We start from the raw sequence: 23,700 nt of genomic DNA, 5'->3' as shown, positions 1-23,700 counted from the left end.
ATGACGATTGAATATGTATACAACATAATGTAAGAATGTCTGTTAAAATGTATACATGAGAAATCTGGGTAAACGAAGGACTGAGATGCGTATTTTGCTGGATACAAACTGGATATATATGCCTACAATTGTATGTCTGACTGAATAGCATAGTGGTATAATAACACAGTGGAATACAATTTGGTCATTCAAACCATAGAGATTGAAATCTAGTCTGTTCAACTGAGACCTCATTCAGACATAATGCTAAACCAAAGTGTAGTGTTACTGTATGCGCACAAGGCCTGCTCATACTTCTCCTCCACCAGCACAGCCATGAGGACATCAAAAGCATTTGCTCCCATCATTATGTCTGATGAAGAACTGTTAGTTTTAACTATGGTATCTGAACAAACAAGGATTGTAAACCACAATTTGAAGTTGGGTTGTTCGGACAGACCAAACTAACCACACATTGTCCCAGTTCAGATTTAATGACAAACTACAGGTAGCCAAAATGGAGGCATATGCTTCCAGTCTTCTCCTCACAACTATGGTGGAGAAGAGCAGAAGAGAAGTGCACATGTCTAAGGCTTATTCATTACATCCAAATGCAGTTCGATATATCCTACTTTGTAGCTATGTACATCCTATCCTTTTTTCTGTACTAATATTTCTTCTGTGGTATGAACTTCATCATGTCAATGGCCAGAGATACCAGGCTACACTTATGTGCTTCAAACTATAGAGCATGAAGTGGGGATGAAAGAGCTCTTCCCCAGTGTTTAATGTTGCAGCGTTTTCAGTATGCTTTTCACTGGGGAAGACAAAAGAACTTCATTATTATCTATTCTGAGTTAAAACAAATATGGTTCAAATAATTATATATCACATGTCAATACTGCACATGGACTGAATATGAAAAGGTTGTAATGTTTCACTGGACTACTATATCTTTCTATGTTGAACCTAATGTTGGATTGCTGCTCTTGTCCCTACTTGTGTTGCTCTGTTTTAAATTTGTATTGTACACTCAAAAAACACTGTACAATTCAAAATTTAAAACACTACAACCTTGACAAGTCCTTGACCAACAGGGAGTATAAAAATACATTTAAATCGATAAACAAGCATGTGTCTCTGTGTGTACATACGAAGTATGCCAGCTTCAATCTCCCCACATTGGTAGGCTTTTGACAATTATAATCTGTCCACTGTGCAGCCTATCCCAATACATAGTTATTCAGAAGTAAGAACCACTGAGTTCAGTAAAGCTTTCTCTCAACTATGTATGCATATCTTCTGTCACCCTCGGATTGTGGAACGGCCTGCCGGAGGAGATTCATAAAATTAACTCTCTCTGTGATTTTAAGGCAGCTTTGAAGACTAGCCTTTTCCGGCAGGCCTACCCAGATCAATGTAAAATCAATAATTTTTAAGATGTGTTGATTCCTGTACTAATGTTGTTCACCGCCTCGATCCAAAGGGAGAGGCAGGTAATAAATAAATAAATATATTATTATTATTATTATTATTATTATTATTATTATATTGCTGCTTTGATTGGTAGATTCTTAAAGTAACTCTGCATACCTTCTCATGTGGATAGAATACACTGATTCCTTGTTCTTTACAATATATATTGTTCAGAAACCTTTGGCTGAAAACAAATATCTATTATAACTCTCCTTCTATCCTGAATGTGTTATAACACCTTTCTGCCCTAAGAGAGAGAGGGAGAATATATGTACTTTATCTGATTTTTGAACATCAGATTACTGTAACTGGAGGAAATCTTCAATTGAGAAAATACAGTATATAGCATACAGTGTGTGATAGTGTGTTTATCTATCTCTGTCCAAGTAAGCATCGATTAAATTGTCAGAAGATAATAACATATGCAAATACTTGGTTGATTTTTTAAAAAATATTAAAAATATTGTATATAATATATAATCAGTTATTGTATGATAAATATTCTCAGAGCTAACTCTCCATCCATCACATACAAGTTCCATATGTGCTCTGAAAGGATCAGGAGGTGATGGAAGATGACAAGACATTTACAGTAGTTATCCACTTGGCAAATAAGAATAGAATGAGAGGCTTTTTTTCAGCCAGGAGTAGAAAATCTTACAGCCACATAGGATTCTTCAGAAAATGCTGGGGCACTGTGGACCTGGCAGGGCTCACTGCTACTGCTGCTGTTGCCATCACTGTACATGATGCAGCTCAGCTGTGTCAGAGGGGACTGGGGAAGATTGCCACTGCAGGCACCTTCCATTGAGAGCAGTATTCCCAGGGCTCCCAGAAAAAAGCCTGGCTACATATATATCATATAAGGGATATAGGTGTAGGCTTTGCTAGTGGGTGGTCAGAATGTTCCTGTAGGAAATACAAGGACTGGGGAAAAGCAGGGATGGATTGGGTGGAAATAAAATAGTGAAGGGGTGGGTGAGTGTGAGTTTTATTTTGGAAGTGGGAAATAGTATCTGAAAGTCAGCATTTTCCCATATTAGCCTGCCCAGATTTTAAGGTCCTTAGGAGAAGCCCTTCTCTTAGTCTGGCTACTCTGAGGCATATTCAGCAAGTATAGGAGTCAGACTTTCTTAGTGGCTGATCTAAGGTGTGGAACCTTCTGCTAAGTGACAGCTGTACAGCAGTGGAACAGATTGCCTCAGCAGGTGGTGGATTCTCCATCATTGGAGGTATTTAGGCAGAGGCTGGATGGCCATCTGTCAGAGATGCTGTAGCTGCACCTTCCAGTGCAGAGTCTGCACTGAGCAGCGGTTGGGACTAGAAGATCTGCAAGGTCCCTCCAACTCTATGATTCATCTCATTAACTTGCCTGAAGAATAACTAAAAGGAAATGATGAGTTGGAAAGGGAAGAAAATTGGCACAGCTTAAGCAGACATGGCATAGATACAGGGCTAGAGGAATATTGTGTGTGTAAGGGAAGAGGCTGACTCAGAGAGCAGAGGTAGGGCACCTAGAGCTAAGTCACATGTTGTATAACAAAGATCAATCAGAGGCTGCATGGAAGAACTCATTGACGAATAAACGTAAGAACCTACTTTAAACCACAACCGGCTCTTCAGCAGTGAGAACATAGATAAGGAAGATTCAGCCCCAACAGAAAAGAAAATCAAAACATATTTTGCTTCTATGTTACAAAAATCACACCAATCATATGAATCTCCTGGATCATAGGTATAATTCTCATGGTCCCTGGCTGCACCTTCATTTGGTATAGTAACACTGAAAAGGCAAATAGCCATGTGACTGATGTAAAAGTAATGAGTTCATTTGTTTTCAGCCTTTCATTTCAAACTCTGTAAAAGCCACAGCTGCTCCTGCCAGAGGTACTTTTTCTCCTGCAGTGAGATGGCAGTGACTCTTGCATTCCTACATGAGACTCCTGACAGCCATTCACACCTTTGTAACCCTGAATTACTCTGAAGGACGTCCTACGCTGTCTATTTGGAAGCATTGTGGAGCTGAACTAGGGACCCTACCTCCTCTGGACAGATGAGCTTCAGGTACAAAATGTACGAGCACCCCACCATTTCCACTGCTTTGTAGCCTTTTGGTATAATCCAAAGTCCCCCTTCTGACCTATCTAGGCATTAAAGGGATGTGCTCTAAGAGACTGGCTCATTCCCTGTCCTCTTATGTGACCTATATGAATCTTAGAGCCATTGCAATGTTACTGCATTTTGCAAAAATAATGTTTGAGTTGTCTATTTGTGTCAGTAGTATATTGTGGGAAAAGAGGACATAAAGTTAAGACTCCACTTTCATTATTATAATCTTCCCCACACAGAGAAGCAGTCACAATCTTCTGTAAAAACAACCAGGAGTCTAGTGGCACCTTAAAGGCGAACGTATTTATTCTGGCATAAGCTTTCATTGGCTATACAGTTTAGTTGGTTCATCTTTAAGATACCACAACACTTGTTGTGGGTTTTGATGCAATCAACTAGCATGGGTCCCTCTGAAGCTTCTGCAATGTTGCACTGATCACATAAGTGGATCTCTCACAGAAGCATTGTTTCCATAGGTAAACCTGGCTGCAGGCACATTTGCACCAGCTCTTAGATTAAGATTGACCAAAAGATCTCTTGAATGCATTAACTACATGCTAAATATATGTGGCAACAGGCAACCATTTTTCATGGCTGACTTGATTTGCACAATCACCACAGCCTGCCATGGCTTAGTGAAGCCGAGGTGAATTGGCTTTTCTATAAAATATTCAAGCTGTGACACGGGGTGACAGTGCAACCCGCCCTTTTGAACATACAAGCTGTAGCAGACACCATGGTTTATTGCGTCATGTGAACCCAGTGAGGGAGGCTTACGTGATGGTTAAACAAACCTCGCATAACCCTAAAACAGGCCATAGGTTATGGGAGGGTTGCTTAACCCCCACATAAGCCACAATTGTCGGCTCCATATGTCACAATAAACCATGGTGCCTGCCACAACTTGTATGTCCAAAATGTTAGCTCCACACACAGCAACCCACTGTACCTTAAATAAGCCACAGTAGGCTGCAGGATTGTGCAAATATGGTCACTGTAGAACTGCCTTTCTATTAAGATCCAAAAGTTAAGCATGTTTTTTGCAATTGTTGTAAAACCTTGGTGGTGGTGTGTGAGTGGCATTTAGAGGCTGAGTAGTGGCTTGAAAGTAGAGATTTAATCATTTTATGTATTTCAATATGATTTTTAATTTCTGTTTCTGCTGAAAATTATTTTAAAATTATAAACTGATTGCAATTGAGAAATGGGTGAGTCAACACATTGTAAAAGCCTCCTTGGGAATAGTTTCAGACAATTAAAAAGAGTCTACAATAAATGCCCCCTTTGGAAATTCCTTCTTGCAATTGCTCCATTTTTTCTTCTTCTACCGTGATCATGGCTTTGCAGATTATGCACAAGCTTGAAAGTTAAACGTATAGCTCATGCAACTCTGCATGCAAAGGAATTAAGGCACAAGTTTAGAAACAGCCAAAGTAGAACAAAATATTTTGGCATTCCCAAATATGGAAATTCTTATCTCAAGCATTTATAAAACTTGCAGTAGACGAACACAGAAGGCTTCGTCTAGATCTATGACAGTTAACAGCACCTCACAATCCACTCCAAAACTCCCACACAATGAAAAGCTAATTACAGCAGTAGCTGACATTCTGAACGTAACATCACAGTGCCTTACCTCTGTTGGTAGGGTCAGTGAGCAGTTCCATGTTGACTGGATGTCATAGCCAGCAGAAGACTCTACCAGAGTAATGCTATTAACATCACTTGCCTTGAAATTCAAGGGTATCTTCCTCTCAATGCATTCTTGGAAAACTGAGCTGGATACAGCAGGTCCAAGCCTGCACCACACTTGTATCACCCTTCACCATTATGGAATGGAGAGTGTGGGTGTTTCATGGTGTGTGTGTTTTTTGCTCTTCTACCTCATATTTTTGTTTTACCTGCTGCTCATTTAGTTTCCTTTGAATCTCCTCGGAGTCACAGGTTTCATAGACAATGGGTTTGGACAACTCTGATTCAATGTGGGCTAGCCAAGATCTCAAGATGCTCATGTTCTTATCCAGCTGCTGGACTGCCACCAGGGTCTCCTTCAACTTCTTCATCCTGCCAAATTCAGAGACAATACCGTGAGCATGTTATTAAATAGCTCATCATGCCTGCATTGTTAAATAACATGTTAGTTCAACTCCAGAACCCTTGTTATAATTTGAAGAGACAGGAAGTGCTGACAAGTATTATGGGAATAATTAAAACACAGATCATTCTAAAACATATCTCCATCAACCTTGTTCCAAAGTCTCAGGTTCTAAACTTCAGTTCTTAAATCAAGTCCTGTGTACTAGTCAAACTGACAAGGTATTTCCATATATACAAATTACTTAGTTACAGGAAAGGCCATAGCTCACTGGCAGAGCACCTGCTTTGCATGCAAAAGGTCCCAGGTTCAATCCCCAGTGTCTCCAGGTAGGGCAAGGAAAGAATCCTGCCTGAAACCCTGGAGAGCTGCTGCCAGTCAGTGTCAGAAATACAGGGCTAGAAGGACCATTTGTCTAACCCAGTATAAGGCAGCTTCCTATTTAAAAAAATACAATAGAAATAGTTCTTAGGCGATACAGTGTTGTTAAAAGAAAGAAAACACTTCTCTTAGTATCCATTTTGTAATGTTTGGTTTAGGTTCAGTGTTTGTGGTCGGTAATGCTACCAATATAAAAATGTACTTTGATTAGAAAATAAATGGGTTGTTACTGGGGCTTTCTTTTTAAAAAATTGTTTTTAATGTAACAAATATGGAATTGTTACAGGGAATCCAAACATCTTTCTTCAATGTAGCACTTTTGATGTGCAGCCATGAAGTTTTTTCCAAAACCCAAGCCACAATATTTTAACAGTGTAACTGCTGACCGAATAATGTTTTATACATGCATCCACAACAAACACATACACATTTGATACAGTTCATAGAGGAAGGCAAGTTATAGGAAAGCAGAGAGAAACGACTTAGCTCCCAAACATCTATGGCCAATTTATTCTACTTCTTTTTCTCTTATGTACAATTAACTATTCTTTCATCCCATATACAGGATTACATAGAATACCTGTTGGCCTTTTAAAACTTTTCCACAGGACCTCCTACATGATGAAAAGGATCATGTAGACCAGGATTGGCCAACTCTGGGAGGTCCAGAGGCTATTTTTGCTATTTTTGATCCTTTTGGCTTTCTGTATCCACTACGGACATCAAAAGGGTCAAAATTAGTTTGCACCAAAAGCATCAAAGTTAACAACCTAATTTTGTCCCTTTTGGTGCTTCATAGATATAACAGACACTTTCCCCACCAAAGTTTTTTAAAATAAATTTGGGGCCAGCAGACAGCAGTCCATGGGACGTGTGTTACCCACCCCTGATGTAGAAAAAAGAAGTGTTTGGCTCAAATACCGTGAAAAGGCATTTGTTTACCTCAGTGTACTTTTTCTCATAATTTAGAGGCTAGTATGTTAAGTTTCCCAGGCCACTATCTTCCTGCTTTATTTACTTACCAAATTTATAAACAACTCTATATCCAAAAAAGATTCCTGAACAGTAAAGCAAAAAATAAAAAATAAAATAAAAATTCAAAAATATTTAAAATCAAGTTATACCAATAAACTGTGGCTGGTCATTCAGTAAAAGCTTATTTAAATAAAAACGCTTTTAGCAAATGCTGAACCAAAGCAACATTAGCACCTAGCTGACTTTAACTGGCACGGAATTCTACAGAGAGGTAGCTAGTATACTAATACCTCTACTCTGAGTAGACTCTAAACAGACCTCAGGTCTATGCAAACCACCGGAAGCACCTCATCCTCAGTGACTGGAGAAGGCACTCTTTCAAATATCTTGGTCCCAAGTCATTTAGGACTTTTTACACCAATAACAAAACGTTAAACTTAGCCCAGTAGCAAATAGGGAGCCAGCACAATTTCCACATCAAAGGAGTTACATGCTAACAGAAGCTTCTGGGCCAACTTTAAGGTAATTCAGTAATTCAGTCTTGAGATTACTAGCACCTGCTCCACTGTGACCAGGCTATCCCTGTCCTGGAGAAGTTTAGGATCTGGCTGCATATTGTTGATCTCACACATGTTATCTATTTGGTATCATTTTAAATAAATACATATGCAAATTTTGTATGCTATCATTTCTCCTCTGTTTTGGCAGTATATATCTTCTTCTTTGGCAATGCTTAAAAGGCTACCATCAGATTAACAGATTTGCTAATCTGCAGTGGCCTTGATGAGAATCATTAGATGTTCACTGGTGTAATAGAACAAATAACAATTATTTTTGGTTGTTCTTTGAAAGTAACCTTTATTGTAAGCAACTGTAATAAAAACACATTTTTTTGTTTTCCCAGGATGGCTACAAATTATATGAAATTGAATGAGCTTTTCCGTTCAAAAATAGCTTTTACAGAATGGCTTGGTTGTCATACAAAAACCATCGCATTTTTATAAACAAAATCTGAGTTGTCATGAATGAACCAGTGTGCTAATTCACACACTTCAATTGGATCCACCGCTAGCAAGAGCAACTAAACAGGTCTAGGTTAATGCTCTGTCCCTTGGTTATTTTGGGGTTTTGGATGTCACACTACAATAATAATAATAATAATAATAATAATAATAATAATAATAATAATAATAATAATAATAATAATTTTATTTATTTATTTGTTACCCGCCTCTCCCTCTGGAACGAGGTGGGGTACAACACAAATGCAAACACCATTTGCTTGTCTCTTGCCTGACAAGCCAGAGTTGGAACCTAGCACCATGCTACATAACGCAGGAATAGACCATTGTCCATGAGTTGTTTAGGCACTCCCACTAGCAATGGTAATTATTATTATTGTCTCTTTCTCGCTCATGGTGGTTTTTCTAGATGGACATGCTTTTACTATGGCTTTAAGGATGGGGGTGTTTTTAGTGTGGATTTATTTATTTATTTATTTATTTTATACCATCCTACAGCTGAAACTCTCTGGGCAGTTTACAACAATCCATAAAAATACAAAATACAAACTAGCACACTGGCTCATTCACAAGAAACCAGGTTTGCTATTGTGTGTGAACCGGGCTAATCTTTTTCTTTGACGTTAAACACACACACACACACACACACACACACACACGTATGGAAAAAGGCAAATAAAAGACTTGCTTTCTAAATGTTGCTTAAAAATGTAGTAGTGGCTAAGAATCAGTTCAATCAACTGTTTTTCTCACAACATAAATTCAACAGTAACGTGTTAGTCAACTGAAGGCTAAATGATTCTAAAAGGAAGATGAAATAGAAGCAGAACATATTCAGTTACGTCTAGGAAACATAGTACTATTTGTCACAATGACACACAAAATGCACCTAAACTAGCACATGTTTCATTTTGATTTCATGATAGCTTTCATTTTGTCATAAAACAGACAGCAAACCTATCAAACATTTCTGAGGCAAAATGTGTTACATATAATTTTCACTACATATAATTGTCTTAACAATTCTCTTCCAAAGAAACAAGTCAAACGATGAGCAAATTTATAGACAATTATTTTCTTTAATTATCATATGTTGGACAAAGTGTAGTGATTTTAACAGTGCTCTTGTCAGTGCTTGAAGGACAGAGGGCAGAGGAGACCAGCACCCTTACTTTTTCTAATAGTCTGCTTAACTACTGTTTTAGAAGACTTGGGTGAGAGCATGATTTGGCTACAATGGTGGTGGTGTGGATTTCATTAAGGCCCTGTATCTTTCTCCTTGCTCTTGTTCTCTAATGGGTTATATTTTCCAAAACGTTTGTGCAGTAGTAGTTGCTTTTTCACATGCAAAGAGCAGGAACTGTAGCTAGTCTGTCAGGAGAAGGCAAGGTTGGATGTAAGTAAGTTTTTAGACCTTTTGCTTACGGTGCACTTGCTTTTTGGACATCTCTACCAGATCTCCATTCTGACCCCATATATTCTTTTCCATCATAGCTGCTGGGTTGATGAACAAGAACAGTATTGCTTGTCTACAACTCTCTCAGACTGACCTTTTAAGAAAAGCAAACGATGGGCAATATCGAAGCTGCCGCTGTGCCACTGCTAGTTTTGTTGTGCCAGCGGCAGTCACCACTAGCACAGCAGTTACTAGTGGTTCCTGAAATAATTCCAGAAAAGCAGAAATGCTCATTTACAGATTGTTCTCTTTTGTGAGTCCCACTAACCTGCCCTAGTCTGGAAATTAGCATTTCTGGTAATTTCCTGTTGTTTCAGGAACTATTCATTCCTAATCTGCTAGTATGGGGTGAGCGTAGGATAGTGCCCATAGTCTGAGAGAAAACTGCCCAGGATACGTTCATGCTGCAAATGTGTAGAGCTGCACGTAGCAAATCTACACTCACAATCCAGATGTGAAAAAAGACTCCTGTATAAATGCAGAAGGACAGACAAAGGCACAATACCTCTCCTGGTTATTCAACATATGCAACCATAGCAGCCAAACTGGGAATTTTTGTCCACAAGTTTTTATATTACTGAAAATCATAGTTTATAATTTATACATTTCCTTCCCTTGAGAGGTTTAGCCTGAACCTTATCAACACAGAATACCAGAGCAAACATGTTTCTATATTCCTGGGGCTAGACTGGTACAGGAAAAACAAACACTTTGCCCTGTGTGCTTTCTGGAAATTTTTGTGGCTCTTTCTGGCAAACTCTAAGAGGTTCTTTGCCATCTCCACTCTGAAGGAGAGCATGTAATGAATAAGCACATGTAAATTTAAAACTCCAGCAACTCAACCACAATCTCACATTGTAATCCCCTTTTGCCTTGGGTAAACTTAGACTCAAAGTCTGTGGGTTATATCCCCACACTTCTGGTTTTTAGGAGAACTACTAGCCATGGCAGAAGTGCCAGTAGCTCTTTATTCATAAAATGCACCAATAACACAGTGTATGTTGGTGTATTTCATCTTCAATTTTAATAAGTCTGTTTACAGTGTTTGTGTGCATTCAGATTATTTAGGAAACACAGAGTTTCAGGAGAAGATGTACACATGCTAACTGAAAGACATATATACAGAATCATGTTTCACTAAATGTTATGGGTAAATAGTTTAAAAGGCAATGGAACTAATTTTGTGTGAAAGGGTGATGCCCCAGTTATAAAGAGCAGAATGTAACTAAGTCCTCTTTGACATAAATGTGGATATCTTTGGAAGGTAATATTCTTAGAAAATTGCAGTTTCTAAAAAATTCTAAGCATGTTACTTTAAGAAGCTGATCTGTGTTCCTTCTCTTGCTAACAAAGATTCTCCATTCAAAATAGCAACGTGGAATCATCACATGACAGGTTTAATCAAGGCTGTATAAATTTAGCAAGCTTGATATATAAGTACAGTAAGTCCCTGTGAGTTGCTGTACCACATTATATCTTAACAATCTGACCTTGTCTGCTTTCTAATTTAATTGTCCAGTGACATTATTTATTACTCTTAGATATTATTACCCTTAACTTTCAAGTAATGGTATGTTCACATTAGTCTAATTTAGATACGAAATATTATAATATATTTATATATCTGCTTTTAAAAAAGGAATGCATGTATGAGGAATTACCATTAAATATTATGAAAACCTTTTTCAGACTTATACATGCCTTGCATTTCAATTCACAACATAAATTTGCTACATATGTTACAGTATATCCTGAAGTCACAGCTTTGATTAAGTCAGACAGCTGGTTGCTAATAATAACTTACAATGAAGTTGTTGGGTGTTTTTTTAAAGGCGGGTAATGTAGTTTCAGAACAGCCTCTCCCAACTTTCTTTTAGTTCTGTAAGGCATAATCATACAGGTCTAATAGCTTCTTAAATCGCAAGAAATTCGCACCAGGAAAAATTGAACCAATGGAGAAGGAAATAAACCTCCTTCTTTTCTGTTTCCCAGTGCTGAAGAGGGCTGTACTGTAGTTCAGAATCACTTTTGTTCATAACAAAACACTTCTTTTCAGAAAGCAGGAACCTGTGAGATGTTCCTGAATTTATAGCCTGTTGATATTGAGAATGTCCTTGGTGGTTTAAACCAAATGTATACTGCTTGAAATACTCCTATAAAACCATTCACCTTGTCAGCCCTTTCTTCACCACTTCAGTAGTACACAGAAGTCTGAAATGCAATGCATTTTCTACTATGACCGGTGTGCAATGTGTAACCTTGCATTTAATTGGTAGTAAAACCAGGTGTACAGTTTCATTGAGCTCTTCATTCCTAGGACTAGCAAGACTATTTTCAGTTCACGTTGCTGATTCCAGAGTTGCAAAAGTTTAAGCATTTAAAAGGTACACATCTATTTGTGAGCATTTAGCACCCATTTAGTCACCTATTCAATATGGAAACGTTTCTAAAATAGAAAAAGAAATACATAAAAGCGGGGTGGGGGGAGGAATCAAAATGTTGCCTGCCTTGTCACATCGCAATTGCAATCAGGGAGGTCTGAATCCACACTGCGGTCATCTGCCATCTTCACGGCACATAAATCCACCAGCACCAGCATTAAACTTTCCAGGATAAAAATTAAGAGCATTCAATCCAAAATCAAAAGACAGTGTGCCACACAGAGCACTGTGCAAAAAATGCTCCCACTCCAAACAAATGTTAGTAAGTGCCTGCTTGATAATATGAGACCAAGCTGTGTGACAAGTGGTCATGTTTCTAAATAAAACTTACATTCATCAACATGTGCCAGGGTGATCTCCTGGAATGTAGGCCACGAATGGGGGAGGGGAGGAGGAAAAGGAGAACCTTCACTGTAGATTCTGAACAGTTGTAGACTCAACTGTCCAAAGAGGCTGTCCAGGAAAAGCACGCCTGCTTGGTGTAAACAAAGTAAAATCTGTCTATTTGTTTTGGTGGGTACTGTGTGAGCTATTTTTTTAAAAAAAATAGAAGGGGATGTTTGGAAGGAGAGTTTCTCCTGGACTGTAAACAATGAAAAGCAAAGAAAAGCAAACAGAAAATAGCAAGAGAAAAAAGAGAAAATAAAATATGCTTCTGACCAGAAATATGGGATTATTATAGCCTGAATACAACTGAAAATGGAAATTTTACACTAAAATGAATAATTAAACATATTCATGATTAACCAATGTAAGCAACCCCCCACCCCAAGATCAATAACCTTTGGGCACAAAACAGTGAAAGTTAAACCATTTTAAGTCCCACTAATATCAACAGGAGTTATTTAAGCATATGCATTTCATCCATATTGAAAAAGATAGAGGGGACTTAAAACCCCATTTAAAAATTGAGTCATTCACCGTGTGTGTGTGTGTGTGTGTGTGTGTGTGTGTAGGGGGAGGGTTCTTAGTATGTTTTTAATGAAACTTATTTTTATTCCAACTTGCAGTAAAAGGATTTCCAAGGTGGTTTAGAGATGCAGGATGAAAGAGTCTGAAATGTTTAAATGCTTGCTTTCTCATTGTTTGAACACTGAGTAAAGAAAAGTTTTAGATACTCCTCCTGCATCAAATCCATTCCCCAACATTCCAGCCCACTCTGATGGGATGAAGAGACAGGACTGAACTCTGCTACATCATTAGTGGTAGAGGTAGAGCACATGCTTTGCATGTAAAGGTCCCTGGTTCAATCCCTGTTATCTCCAGGAAGACAATACTAGATGGTCAGACTCAGTATTAGGTAGCTTCCTATTTTTCCTTATAAGAGAGTTCCAGTAATAAAGTGTCACAGCCCCAACAACAAATCACTGAAGAAGAAAAAGTAGCCAGTTGAGTTAAGCACCTGTGCAAGGTCAAGGTAAGAACTACCTTCAAATAAAGCAAAACCAAGAACATTTCATGTTAAGAGTTGAGCAATGAGGTGTCAAATAAACAGTTTACAACCTCTCAACTCTGCTCTAGCAGTTAAGCCTGATAAACTGCGCTTATAAACTAGATCAAGGCTGAAAGCACTACAGGCAGTATATACTTTAAAAATGATATGGTGTGAAGCTGCTTATTAAATATGAAGATTACACAAAGCTAGAAAGGATAGCCATCAGCAAAGATGGTAAAATGTTCTTGTCAGGCTGAAACACTGGGTCCAAACTAACTAACAAGATGAAATTCCACAGAGATAAAGTCCTGCATTTAGGTACAAAGAAATCAAAGACACGAGTAAAGGATAAGAGAGACCTGGCTTTGCAGCAGTACATGCGAAAAGGATCTAGGTGTCCTAGTGGATCACAAGCTAAGTGTGATGTCTGTCTCTTCTGCCAAGACTCTTGTTCATGCATTGGTTATTTCTCGGTTGGACTACTGCAACCTTCTTCTCACTGGCCTTCCTTCTTCTCACATCAGTCCATTGGTTTCTGTTCACCACTCTGCTGCTAAGATCATCTTCTTGGCTCGCCGCTCTGACCATGTTACTCCACTTCTGAAATCTCTTCATCGGCTTCCAATTCACTTCAGAATCCAATATAAACTTCTCCTGTTGACCTACAAAGCTTTTCACTGTCTAGCTCCTTCCTATCTTTCCTCTCTCATCTCACACTATTGCCCCGCTCGTGCTCTTCACTCCTCTGATGCCATGTTTCTCACCTGCCCAAGGGTCTCCACTTCCCTTGCTCGGCTTCGTCCATTTTCTTCGGCTGCCGCTTACGCCTGGAACGCTCTTCCAGAACATTTGAGAACTACAAGTTCAATCGCAGCTTTTAAAGCTCAGCTAAAAACTTTTCTTTTTCCTAAAGCTTTTAAAACTTGATTTTGCTCTGAGTTTTATACTGCCTGTTTGCTGCATTCTCTTCCCCTCCTTATTGTTTTATTATGATTTTATTAGAATGTAAGCCTATGCGGCAGGGTCTTGCTATTTATTGTTTTATTCTGTACAGCACCATGTACATTGATGGTACTATATAAATAAATAATAATAATAATGATGATGCAGCTGCTAAAAAATGCTAATGCAATCTTAGGCTTCATTAACAAAAGCATAGGATTCAGGTCACAGGAAGTCAAAGTTTCACTCTCCTCTGTGTTGGCCAGGCCACATCTGGAGCATTGCATCCAGTCCTAGTCACCACATTTTAAGGACACTGACAAACTGGAGTGTGTCCAGAGAAGAAAAAATAGAATGGGGACGGGGCTGGAAACCAAGTCCTATGTGGAATGGTTGAAAGAGCTTGGTAGGTTTAACATGGAGAAAACAAGATTAGGTGAGATATGATAATGGTCTTGAAGTATCTGAAAGGCTGCCATACAGAAGATGGAGCAGAGGGTAAGTCTAGAGCCAAGGGGTGTAAACTGAAGGAAGAAGATATCAACTAAACATTAGGAGAAATGTCGTAAGGGTAAGGATTGTTTGACAGTGGAATAGATGGCCTCGGTTAGGGCACGGGGTGGGTGGGTTCTTCACTGGAAGTATTTAAGGAGAGACCTGGGGGGGGATCCGCACGTCGCTCCCAGAGCACTTCTATACGATCCCAGTGCACCCCGAAAACGATAGTCTGACTTCCCTGTAAAAGAAATGAAGAGCCGTCCATGCTGCCGCCGCTGCCGCCGAGGAGAGCTCTCCCCCGGCAAGGAGAGCTCGGCCACCCCGCCTTCTTTTGCCGAGCTCTCCTTGCCGGGGGAGAGCTCTCCTCGTCGGCGGCGGCGGCGGCATGGACGGCTCTTCCTCGTTTCTTTTACAGGGAAGTCAGACTATCATTTTAGGGGTGCACTGGGATCGCATAGAAGCACTCTGGGAGCGACGTGTGGATCCCCCCCAGATGGCCATCTGTCAAGGATGTTTTAGTTGCATTCTGCACTGCAGAGCCTACTTTGAGCATGTTTTAACTAAGCAGTGGAACAAATAGTAGCCATAGTTCCTCTGAGACCAAAGATAGAGAAGTTTTAAAACTAAAAGTGTATGATTGGCAGGGATGTTGTGGAACGCCGAGAGAGCTCTGGCTATCAAGCAGTATAGATATGTAATAAATAAATAATGTTTGATTTACTTATTTATTGCCTTCAGACAGAGAAAGGTTGAAGCAGAGACAGTGGAGAAGCAGTTCCTTCTCAAGTACCTTTGTGATCAAACCCTCAACCCATTTCAGAGGCATGTCTACATGACTTTTGTTGTCAGCGGATGCTTGTCACAGCCTACGTTGTCCCCTGATGGGTCGCCATGGGCTAGACAAGGAAGGGGGTGGACCTCAGAAGAGCCCTGTGCCCCATGGAAAATAATAAAAAGAAAATGGGGGGAGGGGAAGGAGAGGAATGGGCCCCACGCCTCTTAAAAAAAGAGGGGGGAAGAGAGGAATGGGGCCCATTCCTCCCCCTTTTATTGTTATTTTCTGTATCTTCACAGCTGCACAGATACAGATAATAAAAATAAAAAAGGAGGGAGGAACAGGCAGCCAGAGGGGGTTCAGAGGGAGGAGAGGTGGTTCAGGCACCCAGCATCCCTCTCCTCATCCCCCTGGCTGCCTCATTCCCACCCCCTTGTTCCTTTCCCCCTCAATGCTACAGGGAAAGTTTACACTTGCATTCCTTCCCATGCAGATGCTGGGAAGGAATGTAAGTGCGGGAGCTAGGTGCCTCACGACGCCAAAGCGATGTCATCAACATGGGGGCTAGGAAGAACACAAGAATACTTGTCCATCCCTAATAACATGGTACATGGTGTGAGTAAAAAAAGAAAAGACAAATTTCATGCTAGGGATTGTTAGGAAAGGGCCCGAAAATAAATTAGCCAAACTGTAATATCTTCATATAAACCAACTTTAAATTTATAGTATATTTTAAATATGGTATACACTTCTGATTACTCCTCTACTTCAGTCAGCAAAAACTAGATTGACAAATGTTACCCAGAAGACCTTCTCTTCTGCTGCTCCCAGACTGTGGAATGGCCTGCTGGAGGAGACTCGTCAGCTTGACAGTCTATCAGCATTTAAGAAAGCTATTAAGACTGATCTCTTCCGGCAGGCCTATCCAATGTAATTTTAGAATGTTTTAAATTTATTTTAGGATGTTTTTAAAATTATTTTAGAATGTTTTAACAATGTATATTATGTTTTAATTCAGTTTTATGTATTTTATATTTACTGTTGTTCCCCACCTCGATCAGAATGGAGAGGCGGGTAAGAAATCATCATCATCATCATCATCATCATCATCATCATCAACTTATAATGATAACATAGCACCAGAAAAGGTAGAGAAAAAGGCAACCAAAATTATTAAGAGGTTGGAACACTTTCCTTTTAAGTAAAGGGTAGGGAGTGCCCCCACCTCCCAATGTAAATAGCAGGTGTGGGTTCCTCATCTAAATTGGGACTGCAGTGGGAGCAAGGACCGAAGCCTCTCTACCTCCATACCAGGACTCTGATCTCAATCAGAGAGCCTGAGCTGGAAATTTACTGTTATTGCTAAATTGCATGAATGGTATCATATTTACTTTGGTCCTTAGCTACATTCCAAATGATCCAAAGTAGGACACCTTTGGGGATATATCAAGTACAACTCTTTGTAGGATTGAAACATTTGGGAAACCTATTCTGGACAAAACTGGACAGAACTGGTTCCGGAGTGCATGTACAGCTCTAGATCTATTATCTTTTTGTTATAATTTGCCTGTAAAACCACATCCTCAGGAACCAGCTAGTATTGCAAGAAATACCACTTCCTGATAGGAGTCTATCATCTGTGCATTGGTACCTGCTACAACTGAAAAGCCAAACCTTCACATGAAATACTTTTACAGAACTTCAAATTGCCACAACGAAATAGAAGATGTCAGTAAATCACTACCGGTAGATGAACAGAAAAATGCAAAAGAGTTTACTGCAAACAGAACGGTTAAATATTACTTGTAAAACAGCTATGACCATCATGAAAGCTTCAGAACTGCTAGCAATTTGCAAGCTTCAGAATTGCAAGTAGTTTGCCACTCATGCCTGTAGCACAGAATACGAGATCAAGAATTACACCAAGATAGTACATTGGTTAAAATGGCCACCACACTGATTGGTTACAGCTTACAGACTTTGGTGTGGCATGGGACAAAGATCCAGATCACTGACAGCCCAATTGCTCACTGAGATCATTACCAGCCGTCATGCTGGGAAATATTTAAGAAGCATAAAGCAAGCTCAGGGCCACAGCTGTGTGCATGGACAAATACCATGGGCCACCACTTCCAACCTAGGTACAAGACAGTCATACCAACCCCAAATTGGGCAGGGCCTGAAAGTGATACCCACAAGATCACTTAAAGGGGTCTTCCTAGGCACCTACCATCGATCTTGGCCAGTGCCTCCAATGTTGACCAAAACAGTTGTATTAAAGATATAATACACTATAACTGACTAAGAACACTGCTATGGGGAAGGCAAACACCGTTGCTAAACAATGGCAAATGTGGAGGCCACCATTTTTTCATCCCCAAACTCCCTGCGAACAATGCTATGTAATGAAAGGTTCTGGGGAGGGGGAGGGAATTGGTGGCTCCAAAAGCCGCCCATCACAACAATGCCCTAAGATAAATGGATCCAAAATGGAGCCACTGGAAAACAAGAGGCGGTGATATCCCCAGGAGAACAGGAAGTTCTGCAGAAGTACAACACATCTAAAAACAAAACAAACAAAAATAACCAACAACCAACCAACCAAACAAAGGGGCAACAAGGATTCAGCATGCTCTAGTAAGCCATAAACCCATGAAGCAGTCAATGGGGTTCTGTATCAGTAGCCACTTTTGAGCATGGTGTTAGTGCAGCCATTCCCAATCCTGCCAGGCTCCACCCACTCTTGTAAATGGCATATAGCACTATGCATAAAAAGCAATCCAGAACAGGAAGAAGCAGGGAATCGTGGGAGAAAACACCCCGTCTGAATACCAATTGACTAGTCTCCTTAGGGAAGTTTCTGGCTTCTCAATGAGGAAATGTAGGACCCCTGAAGGCAACTTATTCCCTTTCTTGGAATTTAGGCTGGGTTGCTGATACATGCTAGTATGCTAGATGAAACTAATAAATGAACTGATAATAACCTTATAAGATGTACAATGACATGCTAAGTGACACTACCAATTTTCTGGGCTTCAAAATGAAAATACAACTTATCAGACACAACTGATTATGAAGACTATATGCCACAGGGAAAAAAGATTGTGATTAAGAAGGACGATAGCTACTCAAAGCAAAGTTTCAAATCTTTGCTTAGCCTGCTATGATTTTCAACAGATAATCCCAAACCTTATAAACAATTTGTCTCATTTACCTGGCTGCAATGAGATCTAGAAGATGCTGCCACCTGTCATTGACCTTGCCAAGTTTATACTCTATCTCCAAAGCTTTGCTTTCATGGCTCGCTTTAGCAAGCCGCTCTCCCATTTGCTGGAGCTGGATTTTGTTTTCTTGGGCAACTGCAATTTCATCTTGATAATCCTGGATGATAGAGGGATAGAGAGAGATCAGAAAGCTTATTCATAACACCCTCCTGCTTGGGGCTATAATTAATACAGCCTTTCTAACGCTTGTTTGGGAGGACTTAAAAAAGATTTTCAGATGTTAGTTTTTATAGGTAGGAATGTTGTGAATTAGCATAACTCAAGCTTGCCAAAGCTCTCCAAATTCCACTTCAAATCTCATTCAGACTTGAGTCCATATTAGATTGTGAGCTTCGTTCCCCCCCTTCACATGAAAATCCATGTGTATTTTTCATGTATATTTTTCCAAATGTATGCATCAATTGTGTACATCTCTGAAATGTATGTGTCCTTCTTTCATTGATTAAAGCCTATTTGTGCGCATTTTTTCAAAAGCACACATTTTTATGTGCATTTTTCGCATGTATGCCTGGTGTCGAATGCAGTTTTTGGGGTCCACAGATCACACTGCAAATTCAGAAATGTACGGATTTCAGCCGCAGATTGCATTCGGGTCCATGTTCAGTCTGCAAAATGCAAACTGGGTAAATCTGTTCAAAAATGAACTTGAAGCAATTGTCTCATATATCCAGGTGTATATGTGAATCATATCTAAAAGAAATGTACCTTTTTTATAATTTTGAAGCCGATTACAGAGGATAATGGCCTAATTTAAATAAGTAGACAGCAGGAATGAAACACAAACTGAAAGTGCAAGTTATTATATCCAAATATTTACCAAACCTATCAACCCTGTCTATGACATATTCAAGCTCTGATAAACTGAGAATATTTGTAGAAAGGTCTACAAGATAAAAAATATTAAGAAGCATCGTACCTTTCTGAGTTTCTCAATCATTTCTTCGATGAGAATATCTCCATTTTGGGAAACTTTGCTCTCCATTTGTGTCAACCATTCACAGAGCTCTTTGTTTTTTTCACTGAAGACTGCCCACTCATTCAGTCTCTCGCTCACCTGCTGCCGCCTTAAAGAAACCTTAAAACATGTGCAGGAAGAAATAAGAAAGTCAGATTATGACAACAAAGCCAGTCCAACTCCAAGCATAATTTCAAGACTGCAGCAAGGTTATTTCCAAAATTAAGAGAGAAGTGCAGCTGTAACCTTTCATGACTCCTTTAACAGGAGCTTAATGATCATTGTTAATCTCAGGACACTTCTAGGCCAAATCCCACTTAAGGCAGGAAAGCCATATACAAATGCTGGAGGTCACAAGGTTGAGCTGCCATTTGAAATAGCTGCAGTTTTCAGTATTCTGTACAGGGGCTGCCCAAAGATCATTTCAGTAGTAGATGTATTGGGGGGTAAGAACATCCTTGCAGAGGCAGAAAGCTGCCCCAGAGCATTACTGCAAGGTCAGATAGAGTACTGAGGGACACATTTTGTTTGCAGAGGGAGACATGTGGGGCAGAAGTTTACGCTCAACTGAGAGCTGCAACCAATCATAGCTCTTTGACAAGGGTATTTGCATCATTTTTACAATTTTTTGTATAAAAAGAAAATCTTTACATTTAATGTATGAAGTGGTCTTCAACTTTCTTGCCTCTATTTCTGTTAATACTGTTAATTTGCCAGGCACTTTAAAAATGTGCAAAAGGCAAGTAAATCCATACATTTAACTACTACTGGATGATGCACATACATATCCATGGATGATGCACTCACGTATCTCGCACATTTGGTAAATTTGTTTGTCCTTATCTACCCTGTATCTACCATGTACATTGATGGTGCTATATAAATAAATAATAATAATAATACCCAACATATATATCCAAAAACCTGAAGGCAGTAGGAAGTAAGGAATGACTCAGGAAGATTGTAGAGCAGGAAAATAAAAAGGAAATAAATTTCTGGGAACAAAAGACCCTGAATATGAAATTATAATGCTCCTGTTCTGATCTTAAAATGCGGACTAAAAGAGGATTAGTCAGATGTACCCAGAACCTAGAGAGAAAATATGCTAATATACCCTGCTATCTTTCAGAACAATTGCATGACGACAACTCAATGGCATCCTACTTACTGCAGCTGTTTCTTCTTTTCTATAAGTGCAGATCCATCTCAGCTTATATAAGCATCTCCGCTGAGGAAGTGAACACTTTCAAAATGACTGCAGCCCCTTATTTGCAGATTGTGGCTGTCTTAAACTAAGATACAAATAATACCACATTTCCCTTTGTGGTTCTTCTCACCATAGTATTAGAAAAAAAGTAGGCTCCTAGCTACCCTGCTTGTAAATTGTCATGTAGCTAGCCACAATCAAAAGAAGACAGGTGAACCATTGATCTGAATGAGCATGGAAATTCTTGTGTTTTTAGTCGAATGAGTAGCGTTACAAACTTCCTGGGTCGGTGCAACTATCTGTAACTTCCGACAGGTTAAAATATCACTCTACTCAAAGTGGCACCTGATCCCATCATATGCTCTATAAGTTTCCATGCAATTGGAGCTTTGTGCAGCAACAAGAAAAAGCTGTATTGTGTGCAAGTTCCATTTGTGTTGCATCAGACAATCGCAGAACCCATCCTATCAACCAGACTATGTTTATTTATTACACGTATCTCAATCTTCCTCCAGGGAGCTGTACAAGGCTACCGAGTAAGCTTCATAGCTGAGCATTCAAACCCAAGCCTCCCACATTTAAACCCAACATTCCAGACATTACAGTACACTAGTTCTCCAGCCTGGCCTAAATGTCTGTATACTTCAAACTAATGGGGAAAATGTGCCTTGATTTTCATTTATTAGTTGGTTACGCTACTTTACCTGGTGACAAAGCTCTTCCCACTGTCTGTGCAGCAGCTCGATCCGCTCACTGAGAACAGAGATATCATCTGCACTGATATAAGTAGACAGAGTCTCCTTTAACAACGTCAGGTGGGAAAGGTCATCCGTCCATCCCTCAGCAGTACTCTCTAGTTCCTAGGTTTTAAGAAGAAATTCTCATGAAGTGGGACAGTTCACAAAAGCTTGTGCCAGAATAAATGTCACTCACTGAAGGTACAATATGCTTTCTTGTTGTTTTTTCTGCAGTAGACTAACACACCTGCCTCTCTGGAAATATGAAGCATAGGCAATCTTGAGAAGCCATCGACCTCCCCCTCCCTGGTGAGTAGGGAGGAATAATAACTTCATGGGGAGTTTTAATAGAAGAAAAGATCCATGGAGCAAAGCTTAAACTAGCCCCTAGCCCAGCACAGCTGCTCTGTTCAAATCTGGGGCCCTTTTAAGCAAAACATAAAATGCTGAGATATCTGATCATGGCTCTCCTATGTCACATGCAATTTGACTGTAAAACCCAGGCCATGTCTAGACCTACCTGCGGAGGGGGGCTCTCACGATTTTATGATTGTGAGATCGTTCCCCTCGTCTACACGCAGCGTGCGACGTTTCAGGAGGAAGAGACCGTTGCGCCTGCCATTTTGGTTTTTTTTCAGTCGGAAAAGAGTGCACGAACGCGCGTGTGCAAAAGGTAAGTGTTTTAAAGAAAAAAACCTGTCCCACTCCCCCACCCCACTCCGTGTCCCATGCGCGGTTCCCAGCTGCTTGTGTTTACTTGCAAGGAGCCGGGATGAAACTGCAATGGCGAGCCACATATTCTGTGGTCTCGGGATCATACTGAGACTGCGGGAAAAATAGAAATTAATGGGTAGGGCAATATCCTGGGGAAAGGGATGGATCATCCCTCCCTGCTCCCGAGATCCCCTGTGCATCATGTGGACACACAGGGACGATCCCAGGACGATCCCTAGGATATCGCCCCATCTAGATATGCCCTCAGTAGAAGGCAAATAAATGTTCAGATGGCCAACAGCATAGCAAGCTGATAAATTAAGTTCTAATAAAGTGCAGAATTAAGCAGAATTGGGGAATGCTAAGAGCAGGATTGGGGGCAACTTAGCTGTACAGCATTTTAAATGCATTATAACCTCTACAGAGTCAGCTGTAAACCCATCTGTCTGTCAATAAACTGCTATTATTGCAAGTGTGAAGCAAGATGGGGCTGGGGGGAAACCTGCCTCTCCTGTCTAACAAAAGTTGCTATTTCCATTTATGTCATTGCAACTCCATACACCTTTAGGACCAGAGTGCCTTATGCACGAGTATTTTACCTTGCAGCGAATCTGTTCTGTATGGAGTTCATCATGATGGTCAGGCAATGGTTGGGTGAGCTTCTTCTTAAATGATTTCAGCTTTTCTAGGGAATCTGATATGCCTTTTTCACATTTTTCCCAGTTCTGGAGAAAAAAGGAGAAGATATACACTTAACGTTTCAGGGTTGGAGCAAGGAAAAAACAAGGGGAAAAGATCCACACGGATTTAATATTCATCAAGTAGGCAATATATTTTCTCATTTACTTATCTGTGTCCAGCATCCCAGACATGTTTTAGGTTTGGCTGATAGCTCAACAGCTGTTTTTAGATGTATGTTCTCTTTGCGTGTATTGTCTGTTTTATGGTTTTATATTTTGTTTTATTTTTAATATTTTAATCTTTTGTAAACCGCCCAGAGAGCTTTGGCAATGGGATGGTATAGGAATGTAAATAAATAAATAAATAAATAAATAATTTGTGGCTACAATCCCACCTACTCAAAAGGAATCTAATTCTAGGAAAAAAGGTAAGTGGGAACTCTTTTTTTCTTTTTCAAGGTTCACAAATATATATTATTATACTTGGATAGAATATGAGCAAAGATGGATAAATAATGGGAAGAAAGGGAAAACATGAA

The 23,700-nt window shown here is 39.7% G+C and overlaps 1 protein-coding gene across 2 annotated transcripts in view; it reads right to left on the bottom strand.

The window, feature by feature from the left end:
- SYNE1 (spectrin repeat containing nuclear envelope protein 1) overlaps positions 1–23,700 on the bottom strand; it is a 356,826-nt gene that overhangs the window by 51,370 nt on the left and 281,756 nt on the right. The window contains exons 125-129 of one of the 2 annotated variants that reach the window (XM_063124531.1): positions 23,081–23,206; positions 21,735–21,890; positions 19,785–19,943; positions 18,799–18,965; positions 5,466–5,628 (exon numbers count right to left, since the gene is read on the bottom strand). In XM_063124531.1, the coding sequence (XP_062980601.1) occupies positions 5,466–5,628; positions 18,799–18,965; positions 19,785–19,943; positions 21,735–21,890; positions 23,081–23,206 (771 nt within the window). Of the gene's footprint in view, positions 1–5,465; positions 5,629–12,000; positions 12,387–18,798; positions 18,966–19,784; positions 19,944–21,734; positions 21,891–23,080; positions 23,207–23,700 lie in introns of those variants that run through there. The other variant, XM_063124530.1, reaches the window with a different exon arrangement.

Source organism: Elgaria multicarinata, chromosome 4 (genome assembly GCF_023053635.1).
Source record: "Elgaria multicarinata webbii isolate HBS135686 ecotype San Diego chromosome 4, rElgMul1.1.pri, whole genome shotgun sequence".
Lineage (NCBI taxonomy): Eukaryota > Metazoa > Chordata > Lepidosauria > Squamata > Anguidae > Elgaria > Elgaria multicarinata.
This window is presented reverse-complemented; position numbering and strand designations above follow the sequence as displayed.